This window comes from Trachypithecus francoisi, unplaced genomic scaffold (assembly GCF_009764315.1).
Source record: "Trachypithecus francoisi isolate TF-2019V2 unplaced genomic scaffold, Tfra_2.0 Lachesis_group0, whole genome shotgun sequence".
Classification (NCBI taxonomy): Eukaryota; Metazoa; Chordata; class Mammalia; order Primates; family Cercopithecidae; genus Trachypithecus; species Trachypithecus francoisi.
The window spans coordinates 174174394-174193687 of NW_022681453.1; the positions used below are offsets into that span (position 1 = coordinate 174174394).

General features: G+C 48.3%; 1 protein-coding gene across 3 annotated transcripts in view; it reads left to right on the plus strand.

Moving 5' to 3' along the window:
* The window catches only part of RARB (retinoic acid receptor beta), a 775222-nt gene that overhangs the window by 748932 nt on the left and 6996 nt on the right, over positions 1 to 19294 (plus strand). For all 3 annotated transcript variants that reach the window (XM_033212816.1, XM_033212817.1, XM_033212818.1), the window contains one exon: positions 8657 to 8833. In XM_033212816.1, coding sequence (XP_033068707.1) covers positions 8657 to 8833 — 177 coding nt within the window. The remainder of the gene's footprint in view (positions 1 to 8656; positions 8834 to 19294) is intronic.

The window sequence follows — 19294 nt, forward strand, 5'->3', positions numbered from 1 at the left end:
AAGTATGCCATTTATTTCTTTCAGAAATACTTACTAATTGCCAGCCATTCAGTGGCATTTCAGGCCCTGTATTGGGCTGTGTATCAAGGTGGGGGTATCTTGACCTAAGAAATGAGGGAACTCAGGCTGGCACAGTGGGAAGGGACGAAAAGAGAAGATGAGAGAAAACGGACATTGTGCAATGGTGGACTGTGTTGAGTTGACAACGAGTGGGAAGTGAGAATGGGAAAAGCCTGGCAGAGTCTTGAGTGCCACTTAAGGAGTCTGTATTTTAGTTCGTAGATAATGAACAGTAATTGATGGGTTGTGGTCAAAAATCTTTATTATCATTATTACATCTAATATTTATTGAGCATTTGCTATGTACTAGGGACCGTGCTAAGTACTGTAAGCATACTAATTCTTTTACTCCTTGTGAGGACTCTATGAATTGGGTTTCATTGCCCTCATATTACAGATGCGAAAGCCAGGTACAGAAAGCCTAGATAACTTTCCCCTTTCTCTCAGTCAACAAGTGGTCAGAGGTGAGACTTGAACTTGAACAGCCTGACTCCAGGGCAACTCTTTTAACCACTACACTATACACAGAATCCCTTGTAAGGGTTGCCAGAACGGGAGAATGGAAGCTGGGGCCATTGGAGGCATCTGGCTAGGAGGAGAGAGCTGTGACCCAGGAATAAATCAATCTTGTAGCTCCAAGAAAGTCAGAGGAAAAGAGATCAGAGTAGGGAGGTCTTCCTGAAAGAGGAGACTTTTGATCCAGGTCATGAGGTGAGAGACTTTATGTGGCAGTACCTAGGGCCACTAACTGCTACATCAGGGGCCCCCCTCCGTCTCCTCCAGGTGGTATCTTAGCACAGCCAAGTCAGTCCCCAGACTCTCACTCACCTAGTAACCTGGTGAAATGGCTCCCACTCTAGCCTGGAGGAGGGCAGGACAAACACAACGTACAGCGTTTGCCCCTCCTGGAACGTGCGCCTGGTGTGACTGGGGGTTCCTACAGGGTGGCTCACATGTGACGCACTGGCACTCCTGTGAATGGTCCCTCGCCACGGATGAGTAGAAGCTAGAGAGGTAAACCCCTCGGCTTCCCGATTCCTTGGGCAGGATAACTCTTAGGTATCCTCTAAACCATCTCCCAGAGTTTCCCAGCTAGATCGAGCTAGACTGCCCACAGTGATGAACTCCACTGGCTGCCTTCCTTCCCTGCCCACTCTGCTCTTCCAGTGCTTCCTGGGATCTCCTCCCACGTAAACCACCGTGCCTTCCAATTCTAGTCTCAGCCTCGGCTTCTGGCCTGAGAGAGAGAGGCTTCCCTGTGGGCCTCCAGAGCCCTTTCCTATCCACCCCAATATGGGGGTGAGTCACCCCCAGTCCTCAACTGGGGCCCACCCTCCTAAACACTTTGTGGAGACTTTTTGTACTTCTTTCAATCAGGCAGGAAAAACAAAAGCACAATTTTATCTCTAGAGCGTGGCCCTTCGCTACTGGGCATCCTTCCAGAGGCCTGCTGCCCACTGCGGGGTGGAGGACACTCTGAGCCAGTCTCGTAACTCACCGTGCTCTTCATTTCTACTATCTCTCCCCAGATCTAGCTGTGTTTTTATTGTGAGCCACTTAAAATCCTTTCTGGAAGTCGGTGGTATAAATAAATAACAGCAGCCATAACACATTCTCTGCAAGCTCTTAGTTCCGAGTTGAGCATTTTTAAAAAGAGCTTTTTTTAGACCGGCAGTTGCTTCCACGGCAAGAAACTTCCTGTCATCTTCACCAGAGTGGCATCCCTGTCAGATGCCTTTGGAATTAGTGGGCAGAGAGGAATAAAAAAGGCAGCCAGCTGCGCATCTACAGATCTTTGAAAGAGTAGTTCCTTTTTCTTCCCTAATTAGGGTAGACTGGGGACAAATGGTTGGGTCCCAGGAGGCCGCAGGAATGGATGGAAGAGGCAGAAACATATTCCCACCACCCCCACCTCAGGCCAGGGCAGGGCACTCACCCACGGTCTTCAGAGCTGTTATCCCTGGGAAGGTTTCTACCCAATGACCCTCCGCCGCCATAAAAGGAGAGAGGGTGGATTCCCTGTGGAAAGGTAGAAAGCAGGAGAGAAGCTATTTATAGACGAGCTTTCCAAAATAGAATCAGGACTGAACCAGAGGCACCATCCTAGCTCTGAGGACGTGTTCTCCATTTCCTTAGGGTGAACCCTAGTGACTGTCATCTGGGCTTTAGGGCCTCCTAAATTCAAGTTCAACTCTAACCTCTGCTACTTAGGAGTTATGTGACTTTGGAGAGTGACATCATCATGTGTGCCTCAGCTCCTTCATCTGTAGAACGGGAGTTTTAAACACATCCACCTCCTGCCTGGAGGGTTCCATGAGAAAACTATATGGAGCGCCTTGCACAGTTTCCGGCGCAGAGGAGGTTCCGTGAGAAAACTATATGGAGCGCCTTGCACGGTTTCCGGCGCAGAGGAGGTTCCGTGAGAAAACTATATGGAGCGCCTTGCACGGTTTCCGGCACAGAGGAGGCGTGCTGAGTGTGCAACTCTCCTCCTCTCCGTCCCATCATAAGTGTCTTGTCATTTTTTCGAGCCACATGCCCAGGTTCTGTAAAGTAGCGTGGGTGTGACAGTGGGACAGATTTCCAAGTGGTGTAGCCCCCACCTCCAGCTCGTGCTGTCTGCTCAGGGCCGCCTCTGCTCCCGGCCTCCCGCAGCTCTGCCGTGTGCGCGCTGCTCATCACCACGTGGGGCCTGGCGGGAGGTAAGCTGTCCTCCCAGGGGCTCGTGAATGTGAACTATGAAGATTTAAGAAGCCCTTAACCCGCTCAGAAAAATGACCACAAACAGAATTGTGAAACCGTGAAAAGACTTTCCAGGAGACACACCATGGAAAAGGAAGGCTGTTTTGAACCCTTGTAGTCATGGGTGGACTCCGTGCGCTTTTTGGAAATTAACGTTTGTGATCAGCCAGAGGAGCAGAACCTGGAACTCGGGAAGCTCGGCCTGCCAGGAGAGATGCAGCAGCAGGGATGGACGGTCCGTGGGGGCCACAAAACCCGAGTTCCAGTCCCCACTGTCACCTCACAGCTGTCTGACTTTGAGCCAGCTGTGGGCCTCAGTTTCTTGCTAGCAAACACACGTGTGCTGCTGGTTTCACCTAGCCAGTGGTCCCCAACCTTTTTGGCACTAGGGACCAGTTTCGTGGAAGACAATTTTAACATGGATGTGGGGCTTGGGTATGGTTTCAGGATGGAACTACCCCACCTCAGATCATCAGGCATTAGTTCAGTTCTCATAAGGAGCGGGCAACTTAGGTCCCTCACATGTGCACTTTGCAACAGGGTTCATGCTCCTATGTGAATGTAATGCTGCCGCTGATCTGAAGGAGGTGTAGCTCAGGCTATAATGCTCACTCCTGGCCGCTCACCTCCTGCCGCGTGGCCCGTTTCCTAGCAGGACATCGACCAGTACCCATCCACGACCCAGGGCTTGGGGACCCCTGACCTAGAACATTCTTTCATGTTGCAACAAACAATGCCTGCATACCTACTGTGTTAGTTTCCTAGGGCTGCTGGAACAAAATAATACAAACTGGGTGGCTTGAGACAACGTTATTTGATTGTGTTTCTGGAGGCTAGAAGTCCAAAATCAAGATGTGTGCATGGCCACGCTGTATCTGACAGCTCTGGGAGAGAGCCCTTTCTTGCCTCTTGTAGCTTCCGGCATGGAAGGTGGTGCTTGTAGTTGCATGACATCAATCCTCCATCTTCTTATGGCCATCTTCGCCCTGTGTGTCTTCACCATGTCTTCTCTCTATGCATGTCAACCTCTGTCCAGATTTCCACATTTTTTTTTTATAAGGGCACCAGTCATACTGGATTAGGGCCTACCTTAATCACCTCATTTTAACTTGATTACCCCTATAAAGACCCTATTTCCAAGTAGCATCACATTATGACATACTCGGGCTAGGATTTCAACACATCTTTTTGCGGGACACAATTTAACCCATAGTAAACAATAACACCTAGTGAGTGCAGAATTGGAGTGCACGGACATTACCTTTCCATGCTGGCCGCTCTCTGCAAAGCCTAGCTGGAAATCAAATTTTGTCACAGTGTTGTGAGTATTTAGAAACCTCTGGCAGCACACATAAGTCCTGATCTTTTGAAGAAAAGTGTTCTGTAGGCACTGCACTAAGTACCCACATTCTTCGTGAGTAGTGGAATAAGGGAAAGATGTTCCCAGCAAAAGCAATAGCGTGAACCCGGCACAGGGTTTCACAGGGATGGGGCTGGGTGCGAGGGAGGCAGAGCTAAGTTTGAGGAGGTAGGTCAGGGCTAGCTTCCTAGGGGCTTTGGGTGCTGGGATAAAGTGTGTGAATATTAGCCCTAGGGAGCCAAGGGAAGTTTCTAGTCATGAGAAAAAGCAGTTCCAAGAAGGTGGCCCCTAGCTGCTGTGTCTGACTGGAAGGCTTCGGCAGGGAAACAGGGCAAGGCTTTTGATCTTTCTCAGATGTATCCTGCAGCTCCAGAAGGCATTCATGGCCCCTTTCAGCAGCTGGGACCACTCCAGAATTCTAGCATTTCCTGGACATCCTCTAGGGCCTTGGACTGCACCCACCACATCACCTCTGCACTCTACCCAAGGTCCCGGATCTCTGAACCCCAGGAGTGAAGGGGCTGCAGATGGACAGATGGTCCCTTCCAGGGTCATGTCCCAGCTCAGGAATCGTAGACGATGGTGGTCCAGGAGCATACCTGAAGCATGACCTCCAGGGGAATCCCGCAGCATCACTCTTGCTGTTAACCAGGTTGCTAGGAAATACTCGTAAGATTCTAGAGACCCTCCCTACTTGCCCTCTCCCATTGCCCTTTGCTCGAAGCCCTCTCTACCCACACACTGCACCATGCCGTTAAGATGACGCCCTCCTGTCTACCCAGAGCTACAGGGTAGCTGCCAAGCTGCCTTCTCCCCACCTGTTGGAGGCATGTGGTCCTAAGGAAAATGCTGCAGGCATGTTGGGGGCGTTCTCTTCTGTTCTCCTCTGTTGGGGGCAGATGTTGCCGAAGCCATCTTGTCATAGTGCCTAGATAATGTGTGTGTTGACAACAAAGAGATGTTGGCTGGCACATAACATTCTCTTTATAGCCGTGCTGGAGCTCTTGTAGCTACCTGATGGAAGCATCCAGAGATTCCAACAAGGAGGGAGATCACAGATGCAACCACAGGCTTTAGGAATCAGGAAGTTCTAACCAGAAAGTAGAAATATGTGAGGAATCAGTAGGGAGCGGGGTGACAAGGTGCAGCCTAAACACCCCAACCCAACTGTGTGGGTGAATCCCATACCCTCCAGGTCGCCTGCGGTATCTTGCACAAATGACTGCGCTTCCTGGGCCTGCGCTTCCTTATCAGCGAAATGGGGGCCATAATAGTGCCTACCGCATGGGGGCGCTGTGAAAAGTAAAGCGAGTCAATGATTGTTAAGCACATAGAACAGTGCCCGGCACGAAGCAAGCCCTAGAAAAGGGTTGGTTACCTACAAAAACATACAAAATGCAGGAATGGAATGTGAGTGACAGGGACAGTCTGCAAATTGAACTTGAAAGGACATCAGTCTGCAGGATGGTGGAAGGAGGCACCTCCATGGATATACCCAACATTGCCACAGATCTTTAATTCTTTATTCTTTTAATGAAAGTTTACATTTCCTGCTTAGCTTTGAAAAAAGCCAGAACCCTTGAACAAACCACTCTAATACCCAGGCGCTGCCTCCAGCGGGATTCAAAGATGCTGGTGATTCCACTTTCCTTTGTGGGTCTTGTTCTGAAAGTCCTGCCAGTCCAGGAAGGCAGCCTGTTGCAGCAGAGACCCAAACCAGCAGAAGAAAGGGATCCATTTGCGTGGCAAAACTTGCCATGTGATTGGATTTCATAGTAGGATTGGGCTTTTCTGCTGCTTAAGATGGCCCTGGGAGGCCATGGGTGCGATCCTCCATATGGGCCACCACGCAGCATCCCGGGGAGGCGCTGCAGCTCCTGTATCTCCTGCCGAAGAGGGGCCTCCCTGGAAGCCCTGACCGGAACCACAGTTGGCAGCGGGTGGAGGAGAGCCCCTTGCCCTTCTGCCTTGGCTGTTTTCCTCATCAGCCTGCCTCATACTCACAGCAAGGGCCCCTCCTCACCACCCAATTTTCTGCCTCTCCTCTGCTGGTTTTCCTTCCTGAACACTCAGAAATGCTGCTGAACATCCACGCTTCCCTGGTGCTCCCCACAGCCGCCTTCATTACCAACCCAAGCAGGCCAGGGCTCTCCATTTGCCGCAGCTGGAAGATAATATATAAGCCATTTGAAGCCTCGTGCCTATGAATCCAGCAGCCAGTATAATAAAACACCAGGTTATTTTGTGTTTTATTAACTGCCTCTTCCCTTCAGTTTGCATAATAGTGAGTTAGATTTACATGCCGTTAAGACGGCTGTGCATTATTTTTAATAGAAGGTGCGACAGGCTCCTCTCTCTCAGCCCTGGCGCGTGATAAAGTAACCTCATCCAATGTTGATGAAGATTCCGTTCACACTTGCTGGGTCTGGGCAATGTCTTTTTTTCCAGATGGATACTCTATTGTAAAATGATTTCCCTCCATGAGCTTGACTCTCCGTCCCTCTCTTCCGTGTCATCTTCCTATGAACCGGATAAACTGCCTATTAAATTTAATTATGGTCCGAATGGCCACACATCTTGATCTCATGTTCCCCCAAGTGTACTGTATTCCACCAACGTCCTTGAGGAAGGAATAAAATAAATCTGGAGGATGCATGTCTACTCTCCCCAAGGAATGTCATGGAAGGCACAGTTGGCCACCATCATTTTTACTGTGTCTATGGCACCTCGTGCAAACTCTCCTTCCTGGCTTTCCATGCAGACATTCAAAGCAAGAGCTAGTTTTATTGACTTCCTGTAGACTGATTTTAACTGAGGTGGGGAACTAAAGATATCAGTTTGAGAAACACAGTACCTCTCCTGAGCTGTTTACATTTGTCAGAGGACCAAACGTCAGCCTTTTGTTGGATGGTAAATTACAGATATCTCATTTTATCTGTAAATATCTTAATATGCATTCTAAATGAAAGAAGCTTCTGCAAACGAAAGTAGAGCATCAGTGCCATTATTACCATCCTAAAATAAAATTATCTCCAACACCTAATAGTTTTCTCATATATATCACCATCTCTTTACAGTTTATTTTTTGAATTAAAATTTAGATAAGGTTTACATCATGCAATTGGTTGTCAGTCTTCTCAGTATCTTAGGTCAGGTTTATTGCAGTATAATTTACATAATGTAATTTTAATCTTTTTTAGAGGTATAATTTGATGAGTGTGACAAAAGTATACAGTCACATAACCTGACCCCAGTCAAGATGTAGAACATTCCCATTACTCCAAAGAGTTTCCTTGTGCGCCTGTGGTCAGTCCCCACCTGCATTCCCTCTCCTGGAAAACCACTGAGCTGTTCTCAATCACTATAGTTTTGCCTTTTCCAGAATGTCATACAAATGGAATCATTTTGTATGTGGGCGTTTATGTGTGCCTTCTTTGGTTAAGCATGCTTCCAAGGTTTATCCATGTTGTAACATGTATTACAGTTTCCTTCCTTATTAACGCTACCTAGCATTTTCAATGCAAAGTTGTAATCACAATTTATTTATCCACCCATCAGTTAATGAGCATTTGGGTTGAGTTGCTTTCAATCCATAGATTTCTCTCTCCACTTGTTTTTCTCTCTTGCAATGTACTTATTGAAAAAAACGGTTCATTGGTTTTGAGGATTTTCTGGCATTCTGGATATTGACAGCTGTACCCCTTTTGTGTTGTTTGCCGTATCCCTGGATTTCCTGAGGTTATATCTAGAGCCTCAGTTTGATTCAAGTTTGATTTTTAGCCAGAATGTTTCATAGGTGGTGGTGTGTTTTCCCATCAGGGCATCAGCATGACAGGTTGCCTGTTTTTAAGAGATTAACAAATACTGATGGTCGATGCTTACAGCCATTCATTCATCAGTTAGAAAATGGTGAATCCTCATTCCTTCCTTGTTTGTTAGCTGGATAACTGCATACAGAGAAACTCCCTCTCATCTGTTACTTGATTATCCAATGGTACAGGAATAAGATTGTAAGCATTTTAAAAGGATGAATCCAGCTGGATGCAGTGGCTCATGCCTGTAGTCCCAGCACTTTGGGAGGCCAAGGCAGGTGAATCATGAGGTCAGGAGATTGAGACCATCCTGGCTAACATGGTGAAACTCTGTCTCTACTAAAAATACAAAAAGTTAGCTGGGCGTGGTGGCACACGCCTGTAATCCCAGCTACTTGGGAGGCTGAGGCAGGAGAATTCTTTGAACCAGGGAGGTAGAGGTTACAGTGAGCTGAAATTGTGCTACTGCTCTCCTGCCTGGATGACAGAGTGAGACTCCGTCTCACAAAAAAAAAAAAAAAAAAAGATGAATCCAGGCTGAAAAAATATACAGCTGCTCCACCAACAAGCTGCCTGCTCAAGGCTGATATGTCACCCCCTTTAATAGGAAACACACTGAGTTTCTTCCCTCCTATAGTGCTTCCCGGAAACTGTATCTGATGACATTTTCTCTCTCTCCTAGAATTCCAGTGCTGACCATCGAGTCCGACTGGACCTGGGCCTCTGGGACAAATTCAGTGAACTGGCCACCAAGTGCATTATTAAGATCGTGGAGTTTGCTAAACGTCTGCCTGGTTTCACTGGCTTGACCATCGCAGACCAAATCACCCTGCTGAAGGCCGCCTGCCTGGACATCCTGGTATGTGCTTTTTTGAGCTCTCAATGCTGGGGCTGGGGAGGGAGAGAGGACACTGTGGAGAGGAGGGGAGGGGACCAAGAGGCACTGAAGATCTCCAGAGGAGGTTTTGAGTTTCGACTCTAGCACTCACCTGACTTAGTAGGTGGACTCACCTAGCCTCTGGCTCCTTATCTGTGAAATGGGCTGAATTCCCATCCCTCAGGCTCACTGAGGTCTGTGAAGCTCAAATGAGCTGAGGTTGGCAAACTCTACAGGTGAATGCTGCTGGTCTGTTTCAGTCTTCCTGAATGTTTCTAAGTTCACCCCGGATACCCTGATTTTACAAGAAATAAAATAATCACCTATGCTCTCAGGACACCTGGCACCTGTAAGTTACTGAGTAAGCATTGCCACTCTCCCTCAGGTCTGTTTAGCAAACAGGACACATAAACATTCAAGCTTCCTGTACGACCACCCGCACGCAGGGACCTCTCTCCTCTTAAGTGGGAGTGTGTTTGTGTGCTTAATTATAGTAACTGTATTTGCTTTGCAGAATGGTTTATACCCAAAGCTGTGAAAAACCTAATAAAAAGGCAATGCTTTTACAGCACTTCAAAAGCTGATTTTACTTTCCCTATGTTCTGATGCATCCCTGGGAGAGGCTCCACGGGCCTCTCTGCACACATACGTCTAATGGGAGCTGCTCCCACCCAAGGAAACAGTCCTAGCCTGAAGTCCCCACCAGGGAAAGACAGGGTGGACATCCAGCCTATGGAAGACAAAGTGTGCTGACCCCCTTACCCTCTTTAAGGCTCTAGAAGCATAGCACGAGCAGGGCAGGGAGCCGAGGGGCATCAGATATCCCCTTTGTACAGGTGAGGAAACTGAGGCCCACAGACATGCTATGACTGAATATTTGCATTCTCTAAAAATGTGTATGTTGAAGCCTTAATTCCCAGTGTGGTGCTCTGAGGAGGTGGGGCCTTTGGGGGGTGATTCAGTTAGGCGAGGTCACAAGGGTGTAGCCCCAAGATGGAATTAGTGCCCTTATAAGGAGATGAAGCCACCAGAGCTCCCTTTCTCTGCCTTGTGAGGATATAGCAGGAAGGCAGCTGTGCCCTAAGAGGAGAGCCCTCACCAAGAACCCAGCCATGCTGGCTCCCTGACCTCAGACTTTCAGCCTCTAGACCTAGGAGAATCAAATGTTGTTGTTTAACGGGCCAGGTCTCTGTTATAGCAGCCTGAACTGACTAAGAACAGGAGGGCAGGGGTCTTCCCAAGGTCACAGATGGGGGTGGTGCAAGATCAGGGGTGGAGTGGGGTATAGAGCCAGGGTGGTACGGGGCTACCTCCAGGCCTAAGAGGATGTAAAAGAGGATAATGAGGCCGAGACGGGCAGATCACAAGGTCAGGAGATCGAGACCATCCTGGCTAACACGGTGTAAACCTTGTCTCTACTAAAAATACAAAAACTAGCCGGGCGAGGTGGCGGGCACCTGTAGTCCCAGCTACTCGGGAGGCTGAGGCAGGAGAATGGCGTAAATCCGGGAGGCGGAGCTTGCAGTGAGCTGAGATCCAGCCACTGCACTCCAGCCCGGGCAACAGAGTGAGACTCTGCCTCAAAAAAAAAAAAAAAAAAAAGAGGATAATGAAGCATAAACAGGAGCCCTTAGGGATAGCAGAGATGAGAGAGTTGTGGGCCACAGTGAGAGAACCAGCTAGACCACCAGAGAGTAACAGAGACAATTTGACAGATCAATAATGATATTAACAATGAGCTATTAGAACAATGTACGAAAATTATTGGGTCTTTTAACGCTTTCCTGACAAAAACTTAAAATGTAACACTCAGTAGAATTTCCCCTAAACCTCAGAATACTTCCAAGATATTATCAGAGACTGGAGTTACCACCACAGGGTCTGAGTGATCTGTGAGGTGACACACAGCAAATCAAGTTCACAGCAAGCAATGCTGTGTCATTCTGACAGCCTGTATCACGCAGCCACCCAGCAGGGCCTGGAGCCTTCCCAGTCCTCAGGTTCTGACCTTGATCTTCTCCTTGTTTCTTAATTCTTTTGTCTAGTTGCCAGATGATGACAGTTTGTGATTCTCAGCCCCAACATATGGAGTGAGAGGTATACTTTGAGATCCTCCAGGACAGTGGCTTATTTCTGCACAGCCACACACTTAGTGATCAGGGTGCAATCTCCACAAGATTTAAATCCCCTTCCTCAATTTAGAAATCCCCTTCCTGCCTCCAGCAGCTCTCTTTCCACATCTCAGCTTATACTGAATCCTGCAGCAGTCTTCCAGCCCCGTGGATCCAAGAATTAGCCATTAGCCCCTCAGTAGTCAGGTAGAACAGAAACCAATTTTTGTGACCTTGGCCAAGTTATTTAACTTCTCTAAGCCTCTGTTTACCTATGTATAAAATAGAAATGCAAATCATTAAGGCATTAACTAAGGTAATTACTTAAATGGGATTAACTATATTAACAGCTGTAATACCTAGCATGCAGCAGGTACTTAACCAATGACGTTGACAAGGCCAAAGCTGGGTTAATGTGGGCAATTTCAGCCGTGTGGTGGGAATCAGGAAACCTTCAGCCACTCCTTCCTGGGCCATGGGGGTGAGGAGTCTGGGTTGGGGTGCAATAGGCCAGGGAGAAAAATGTCCTGATAGTTAAAGGGCAAAGACCTCCAGTCACACAAGACAAAACTCGAAGGAATACCCATTTGGCCCTAGGCAAGAGCTTGTTTCCAAGAATTTGTAGCAAAGGCAGTTAATCACAAGATCCTGCAAGTACACAAGTTCAAAGAGCATATTTTGAATGAGGATGTTCACTGGCAGAGCTGTTTAGAAGAATCTTCTTATCTAAGTCATTGATATGTGGTTAGAGTGGGACAGAGAAACCGGGCGGATGGACAGACAGACCCAGGCTGAGGTTATTCTCAGACCCTAGAAAGGAAAACCCAGGCTCTCTCAAGGGTCACCAGCCCTGATTGAGTATGGCCTGTTCAGAGCCACATGTCTCGTTGTGTTGTGTGTGGTCTCTCAACAAGACAAGGTAATATTTCTGACTGTACGCCTGCCAGGGCCGGCACTTTCACAGGAAGATGCGGTCAGCTGTGGGACACGCAGTCGAGGCTCTCCGGCTCTGGGAAGGGTTGATTCAGAATCATGAGGTGAGAGCCCTCATGATACAGGCAGAGGATGGAAGGCCTCACCTGTCCTGCCCTTGCTCACCTTGCAGGGCAATTTCCCATCCTAGCCTCTGCTCGGTGGGGACCCTTTGGTGGGCAGCCCATAGCCGGGCTTCCTGCACGAGGTTGGAGCCAGAAGATTCTGAGGCCACTTTGAGTTGTATGTTTTCCCACAGGACCCAAGTAGCCAAAAATGTCTCTGTTAAGATAGGCAGACTCTTCATAACCACTGCAGATGGGTTTTTTTATGTTTCTTTCTTCACTCAAGAGTTGGTAGCATCCTAGGGCTGTGTTCAGGCAAGTGAGGGAGCCCCTGCAGCAGGAGTAGTCCCTTCACCTGGCTCTGCTCTCATGTTTCCTTCTTGTTCAATCTCCTTTGTCTCCTTTATGCCTTTTCTTCCACCCCCTCTCACCTGCCTCTTCTCTTCTGCAATAATTAGGATCACGTCTCTCTCAACTTAAAATAAAAATCATAAAAATAAACCTTGAGGTGGTCAGACTTTGGTTTCTCTACCTCTTCTCTCCCTCCACTCCTCTTCCCTCCCTCCACTCCTCTTCCCTCCCTCCCTTCCTTCTCTTCCTCCTTCCACAAATATTTGTTGATGACCTACTGTGTGCCGGGCACTATTCTAGGCCCTGAGGAGGCAGCAGAGGGAACCAAGCTAAAACCCCAGTCCTCATGGAGCCGACCTTCTCCTGGGGGGACACAGACAGTAAGGAAGCAGATACATGGATTAGACAGCGTCTTACGTGCAACAAAGGAGAACAGAAGCAGAATCTGGGATGGAGCACAACGAAGGAGGGCTGGGGCTTGTTTACGTAGATCAGACACAGATGGCATTTGAAGAAACCTGAATGAAGAAACAGAATTTCCCAGTGTGTCCCAGAAAGAGCCAGGCCCAGGAGAAGACCCTGATGGGAGGGGTGTGCGGGTCCTGAGGAGCCTAGAGAGAGTGGAGTTCAAAGGCCCTGGGGCAGGGGAAGCCCCGGCAGGTTGGAGGAAGTGAGTGTGCCTGGAAGGGAGTGAGCCAGAGGGGACGAGACCTTCGATCCCAGAGTGGGGCCTGTGATCGTGCACAGATTCTCCTTCTTGGTCTCCTAAAGAGTCACTGGGTTTTGAGCAGAGGTGTACCGCGGTCAGACTTTTGGTTTAAACATTCGCTCTGTCTTGTCATGCAGCACTGCGTCAATATTGCTTGAAGTTATGTGTGATGGCAGAGCGGAGAGTCCCTGTCCTGTTGCACTCTACAGTCAAGCTCTCCAGCCCCGCCTGGCCTGCCCCTACTTTTGCCACAGTATTTATCTCCTCCACTCACCCCCACCCCACCCCGCTGCACCCCAGCCTGGCTCCACACGGATCCTGCTCCCCTTCAGCTTGCCCAGCTGTTAAATGTGGGCTCTGAAACTAGCTTGCCTGGGTTCAAAATCCGGCTCTGCTGCTTACTAGCTGTGTGACCTTGGGAAAGTTACTTCCCTCTCTGAGCCTCAGTTTCCTCGTATTTACGATGAAGATGGCAATAGCAGGTTCGTTTCAGGCTCTAGAAAGCATGAAATGAGGTGGCACGTAGAGCTTGGAACAGTGTGTGGCACCCCACAGGCCTCAGTTACGCGAGTGTTAGTGTTAAGTTGCACTACGCCCTCAGGGCTCCTGTTACTGTCCACATTTTGCAGGCGAGGCAGCTGAGGCCCAAGGGGAAGCCAAAAACCCATAGAGCTCCCCCGAGAGAGTTTCCAGCCTCTGGATAAAGGAGGGCAAAATCGCCTTTGCAAAGTAGAAAACCTTGAGCAATTTTCGGATGAGAAAATGACTTGCTTTGCCAGGGTTTGTTTAAAGACTGTGGTGGAGAATTCATTAAGTAGCTGTATTTTTTACAATGAAATTAAACCCTGTGGGAACACAGTGAGGGACCATGATCCACTTGTGATTCTGAAGACAGGGTTCATAGCCGCCCGCGTGGGCAAATGATGGGGCAAGCTGGTATGCCACGGTCACGCGTGGGTGGTGCAGCCAGGCCACTCCGCAGAAGCCAGAGGGGCCTTCCTTCCTGGACCGGGGCTCAGGCCATCTCGCCTCTGCCGGGGTTGTCATCGTAGAAGAGCCGTTGCTTGTGTTTCTCAAAGCTGGAACTTCAGAAACGCAACTGATTGTATTTGTCAACATGGGAGAAAGCTCAGAGAGGCGAAGTGACTTGCCCCAGGTCGCACAGCTGGTAAACAGTGGAGCCAGATGTTGAACACAGGCGAGCTGCCCTCAGAGCCCACATTCAACAGCGTGGGCAGGCTGAAGGGGTGCAGGGTCAGTGTGGAGCCAGGACGAGGTGGGCGGGGTGGGTGAAGGAGGTAAACACTGTTGTAAAACTGGGGGCGGGGCAGGCAGGCTTGAAGAGCTTGACTGGAAATTCTAGCTGCCCATCTGGCCTAACTCACAAGGGCGCCTCTCTTGGCTATATCACCTCCTGGTGCTGCCTCGAGCCTCAGTCAAGCTGACCCAGAGCCTTTTTACATCCATTCCCTCTGTCTCGATTACCCACCCTCTTCTCCTCACATCCTTCCTGGCCTATTCCTCATGTCAGCCGAAATGCCATGTCTTCAGAAAAGCCTTCCCCGACCAGCCACCCGATTCCTTCCTCACACTGCGGGTCTGTCCCAAGCTCTTAAGGTATAGCGTAATTACAGGTGCATTCCCCAGCAGCTTCTCCCCCGGTCTCTTGTCTCAGTGAGAGCAGGAACCATCTTAGGGTTGCTCGCTGTGGCAGAGTTCCAGGCTCGAAAGGGGGATTTAGTGAATAGTTGTGAATGAATGAATGAGCAAATGAATTAAAAGTCAAAATTCAAATTCCAGCATATATGCTGCTTTTGGAATGTCACGCCTGTTAAGGCTTCAAGATTTAAAGTCTTTCCCTACAAGACACACGACTTCCTGAGTCCTGCCACCCACCCACTGCCCTTACTGCCCCCAAGGAAAATATTCCCATGCCAGTCACAGCAGCATCTTGCTTCTGGTGACGCAAAAGTGATGGCCTGTGTGACTTCAAAATGTGATGTGTGGTTCCTTGAGGCCCTGGAGACCATGCAGCTGTATAGCCATGGGGGCCCGTTCCCATGTGAACCTGTCCCTCCCTCTCCCCTTCCTGGGGACTCAGTAGAGACGAGAGCCCAGGCTGGTGGGGAGCGAGCTCTGGCCTTGGAGTCCCACAGCCTGAGCTCAGGCTTCACCATTGCACCTGGGCATCTGTGCCATATGAGGAGGCCCTGGGTCTCTCCTGGCCTCAGCTTACCTACCCGTAGATGTGGCGCGATTACCGCATGAGACACCAGGAATTGCTATGGGGTAGCCAGTGTAGTGATTAAGAGGGTGGGCTTTGCAGTCCAACTCCCGGGGTTCAAATCCCAGCTCTGCCATGTAGGAGCTGAGTGAACTTAGGGAAGCTAACTTACCTCTCTGAGCCTCAGTTTCCTCACCAATTGAATAAGTAGAATAGTAGCTCCTCTGCATTTAGGTTGCTGGAATAAAGAATTGAGTTAATTAGTTCCTGGCGCCTAGTGAGTGTTCCTCTAAATAAGGCGTAATGGTCAGTCTTGAGTAAGCCTAGGCTGCCTTTGTGAAGTGTTGTGTCTGAGCGGCCAGGCAATAGCACCTGGGGCTGTGCCGTCAGGTTCAGCAGCTGCGAGGTAGTTGTGGCTCCTGAGCACCTGGAAATGTGCCTGGTGTGCAGTGTGTATTGCAAAATAAACACTGTCTTTTAACGACATAGTATTTAAACATGTATAATATCTCCTCAATGATTTTTTGTATTGATTACATGCTGAAACAAAAATAATTTGGATACCTTAAGTTAAAATAGATTATTAAAATAATTCCATCTATTTCTCTTAACATTGCAAAACAATGGCTACTAGAGTGCTGGTCTACAAAACAGAGACAGTGACAGTAACAAGGCTCTCCTGCTGCTTCTAACGTCTGTATTTTCTCCTCAGTTAAGGCAGGCTGGCTACAGGTCCCATTGGGGAAAACGTTTTGTTCCCAAGAACTCATCACAACTGGCACTATGAGTGCTGCATGTGTCATTGTTATTAGTATCTCTACTTAAACGTTGTTACTAGTATCACTACTTAAACATTCCCACAGGCATATGGGGATGGATTGTCAAATCAGATCAGGATCTGCCCGCATGTTGCCAAACACAATCAGTGTAGAGTGACCAAGATGGGTGAACAACCTGAGCTTTCTCCTTTGCCTGAAAACTGGGCAATCCCCTGATGCCTCCCTCTGAGGTTTACAAGATAGAAGAGAGTCTGATGAAGGAATTCAGTTTGTTCATTCAAGAAATATTCATTAACCACCTGCTGTGTGGAGGACACTGTTCTAGACATTAAAGACACAGCAGAGTGCAAGACAGGTGTAAACAGCAGTCTCATTCTCGGAGCTCATGTTCTAGAAGGGAGATAGGCCAGGAAACTCAGATCGTGACAACTGCTGTGAAGAAAAGAAAACAGGGTGGTGGTTTGCATTGTGAAATACTACACAGCAGTGTAAAAGAATGAACTATTGCTGTGTACACTCATGTGGGTGAATCACACAGAGATAATATTGAGTGAATAAATCAGACACAAAAGAGAATATTCTGTATAATTCTATTGATCTGAAGTTCAAGAACTTGCAAAACTAACTTGTAGGAATAGAGATCAAAATAATGGTTACTTTTGAGGAAGAGGTTTGATTAGGAGTAGTCAAAGGAGCCGGTAGGTGCTGGAAATACCCGTATCTTGATCTAGGTGGTAGTTGCACAGGTATATGGTTAGGGAAAATGCCTTAAGCTGTACTCTTGAGATTTGTGTACAGCTCCAGGCTTGTATGCTATATTCATCATCTATTGCATGTAACAAAATACCACAAAACTTAGCAGCTTAAAACATAAGCATTATTATCTCCCATAGTCACAGTGGTTCAGGAATCTGGTACTGACTTCATTGAGTGGTTCTGGCTCAGTATCTGTCATGAAATAGCAATCAAGACACCAATCAGAGCTGCAGACATCTAAAGAATTCCAGAGGCCGGAAGCTCTCTGCTTCCACAATCACTCATCACATTTGTCTAGCAATGTAGTGCTGGTCATTGATGGGAGGACTCAGTTTCTTTCTCCGTGGACCTGTCCATGGGGCTGGATAACTGTCCTCTTGAAATGTCAGCTAGCTTCCCCCAGAGCAAGAGATTCAAGAAAGAGCGAGCAACAGTTTCAAGAAAGAGCAAGCAAGAAGGAAGTGACAATGCTTTTTGTGACCTAGTTTCAGAAGTCACACACCATCACTTTCACCATATTCTATTTGTTAGACTGAAATCGCTAAGTCCAGGCCATACCCAAGGGGAGGGGAATTAAGCTCCACCCCTTAAAGGGAGTAGGATCAAAGAATTTGCACACATTTTTTTTTTTTTTTTTTTTTGAGACGGAGTCTCGCTCTGTCGCCCGGGCTGGAGTGCAGTGGCCGGTTCTCAGCTCACTGCAAGCTCCGCCTCCTGCGTTCACGCCATTCTCCTGCCTCAGCCTCCGAGTAGCTGGGACTACAGGCGCCCGCCACCTCGCCCGGCTAGTTTTTTGTATTTTTTTAGTAGAGACGGGGTTTCACCGTGTTAGCCAGGATGGTCTCGATCTCCTGACCTCGTGATCCGCCCGTCTCGGCCTCCCAAAGTGCTGGGATTACAGGCTTGAGCCACCGCGCCTGGCCCTGCACACATATTTTTAAACCACCACATGTTATACCTCAATTTTAAAACAATGTTATTTCTTATTCCAAAAACCAAAAGCATGATGGGATAGAAAATAATGGGTTTTAGAAAGCATTTTCACTGAGGCTTTAGAGGAGGTGACATTCAAGCTGAACTCTGAGAAGTGAGCCATGTGAAGATCAGGGAGAAGCACTGAAGCTAAAGGGAAAAGCAAGTGCAAACACTGCCTCAGCAGTGTGTCATTGAAGCTTCACAAAGCAGACCAAGATGGCCGGAAGTTCAAGAGCAAAGGAAAGGAGAAGTAGTTGAAGTTGGCAAGGTAGGGAGAGGACACTGAGGCCACAGAAAGAAATCTGGATTCTATTCTGAAGGGGACTAGAAGTCATTTGAGGAGTTTTCTCCTCTGATGAACATTTTGGACAGCCTGGCCCAGGCTATTTTTACCCATCTCGTGGGGCCTGGATGCTCGTCTTTCCAGATAAGATGCCTTCCTTTCAAACAAAGAGTGTTTTAATCCTGGAGAAGTACTTGGTGGTTGCCACTGGCATTTGATTTTAGTGTGACAAAATGAAACGACTTGGGTTCTCTCCAGGGACAGAACCAGCCGGAAGCAGTGAGGAGGATGCCCGTTTCACTTGGGGGCCGTCCTGTTTCAGGCTGGGGCCGGGGCAGGGAATGGAGACTCCTCGGATGAAAGAAGACATTGCGCATTCTTCCTCCTCGGGCCACGTGCGTTCCTCTCTGGAGGTACCGGTTGTACTTGGTTTCAGCTTTGAACTTTACAGGAAGAGAGGCAACAGAACATGGTTTAAATGCCTCATCAGAATCCAAATGCATTCTAACTTTTAAGGAGGAAAACCTTCTCGAATAGAATAGTTAGAAACATTTGAGGGCTGCCGTTTGGATGTGGGTTTCTAAGTGAGTTATTGGCAATTTGCGAAGTCCTAAATCCTGGTCTTCGGTTCCTTTCCGACAAATCTCTGGATTCTTTCATTTTTGCAGGGGACAGATCTCATGCATTCATTTCTTGGCAGCATGTTAAAGCTGCAAAGACTTACTTAGTACCCATCTGATTCCAGACTAGAAATGTATCTGGGGATTTGGGGCCCATAAATATTGAGCACACTACCTGTGTTGTTGTTGTTGTTGAGACAGGGTCTCTACTCTGTCGCCAAGGCTGAAGCACAGTGGCGCGATCCCAGCTCACTGCAACCTCCCCCTCCCAGTGCAAGCGATTCTCCAACCTCAGCCGCCCCAGTAGCTGGGACTACAGGTGTGCTTCACCAGGCCTGGCTAATGTTTATGCTTTTTGGTAGAGACAGGTTTCACCATGTGGGCCAGGCTGGTCTCGAGCTCCTGACTGCAGATGATCCATCCACCTTGGCCTCCCAAAATGCTAACTGTGACTGTCGCTTGATAACTCCCTGCATAGGCAGTATTTCCTCATGTTTCTCCAGGTAGTTGAAGGAACATCAGGCTGGGGATTGGAAGACCTGTATTCTAGGCTCTAGCACTGTTGCTTGTGTGATGTTGGGCACCACACTTTATCTCC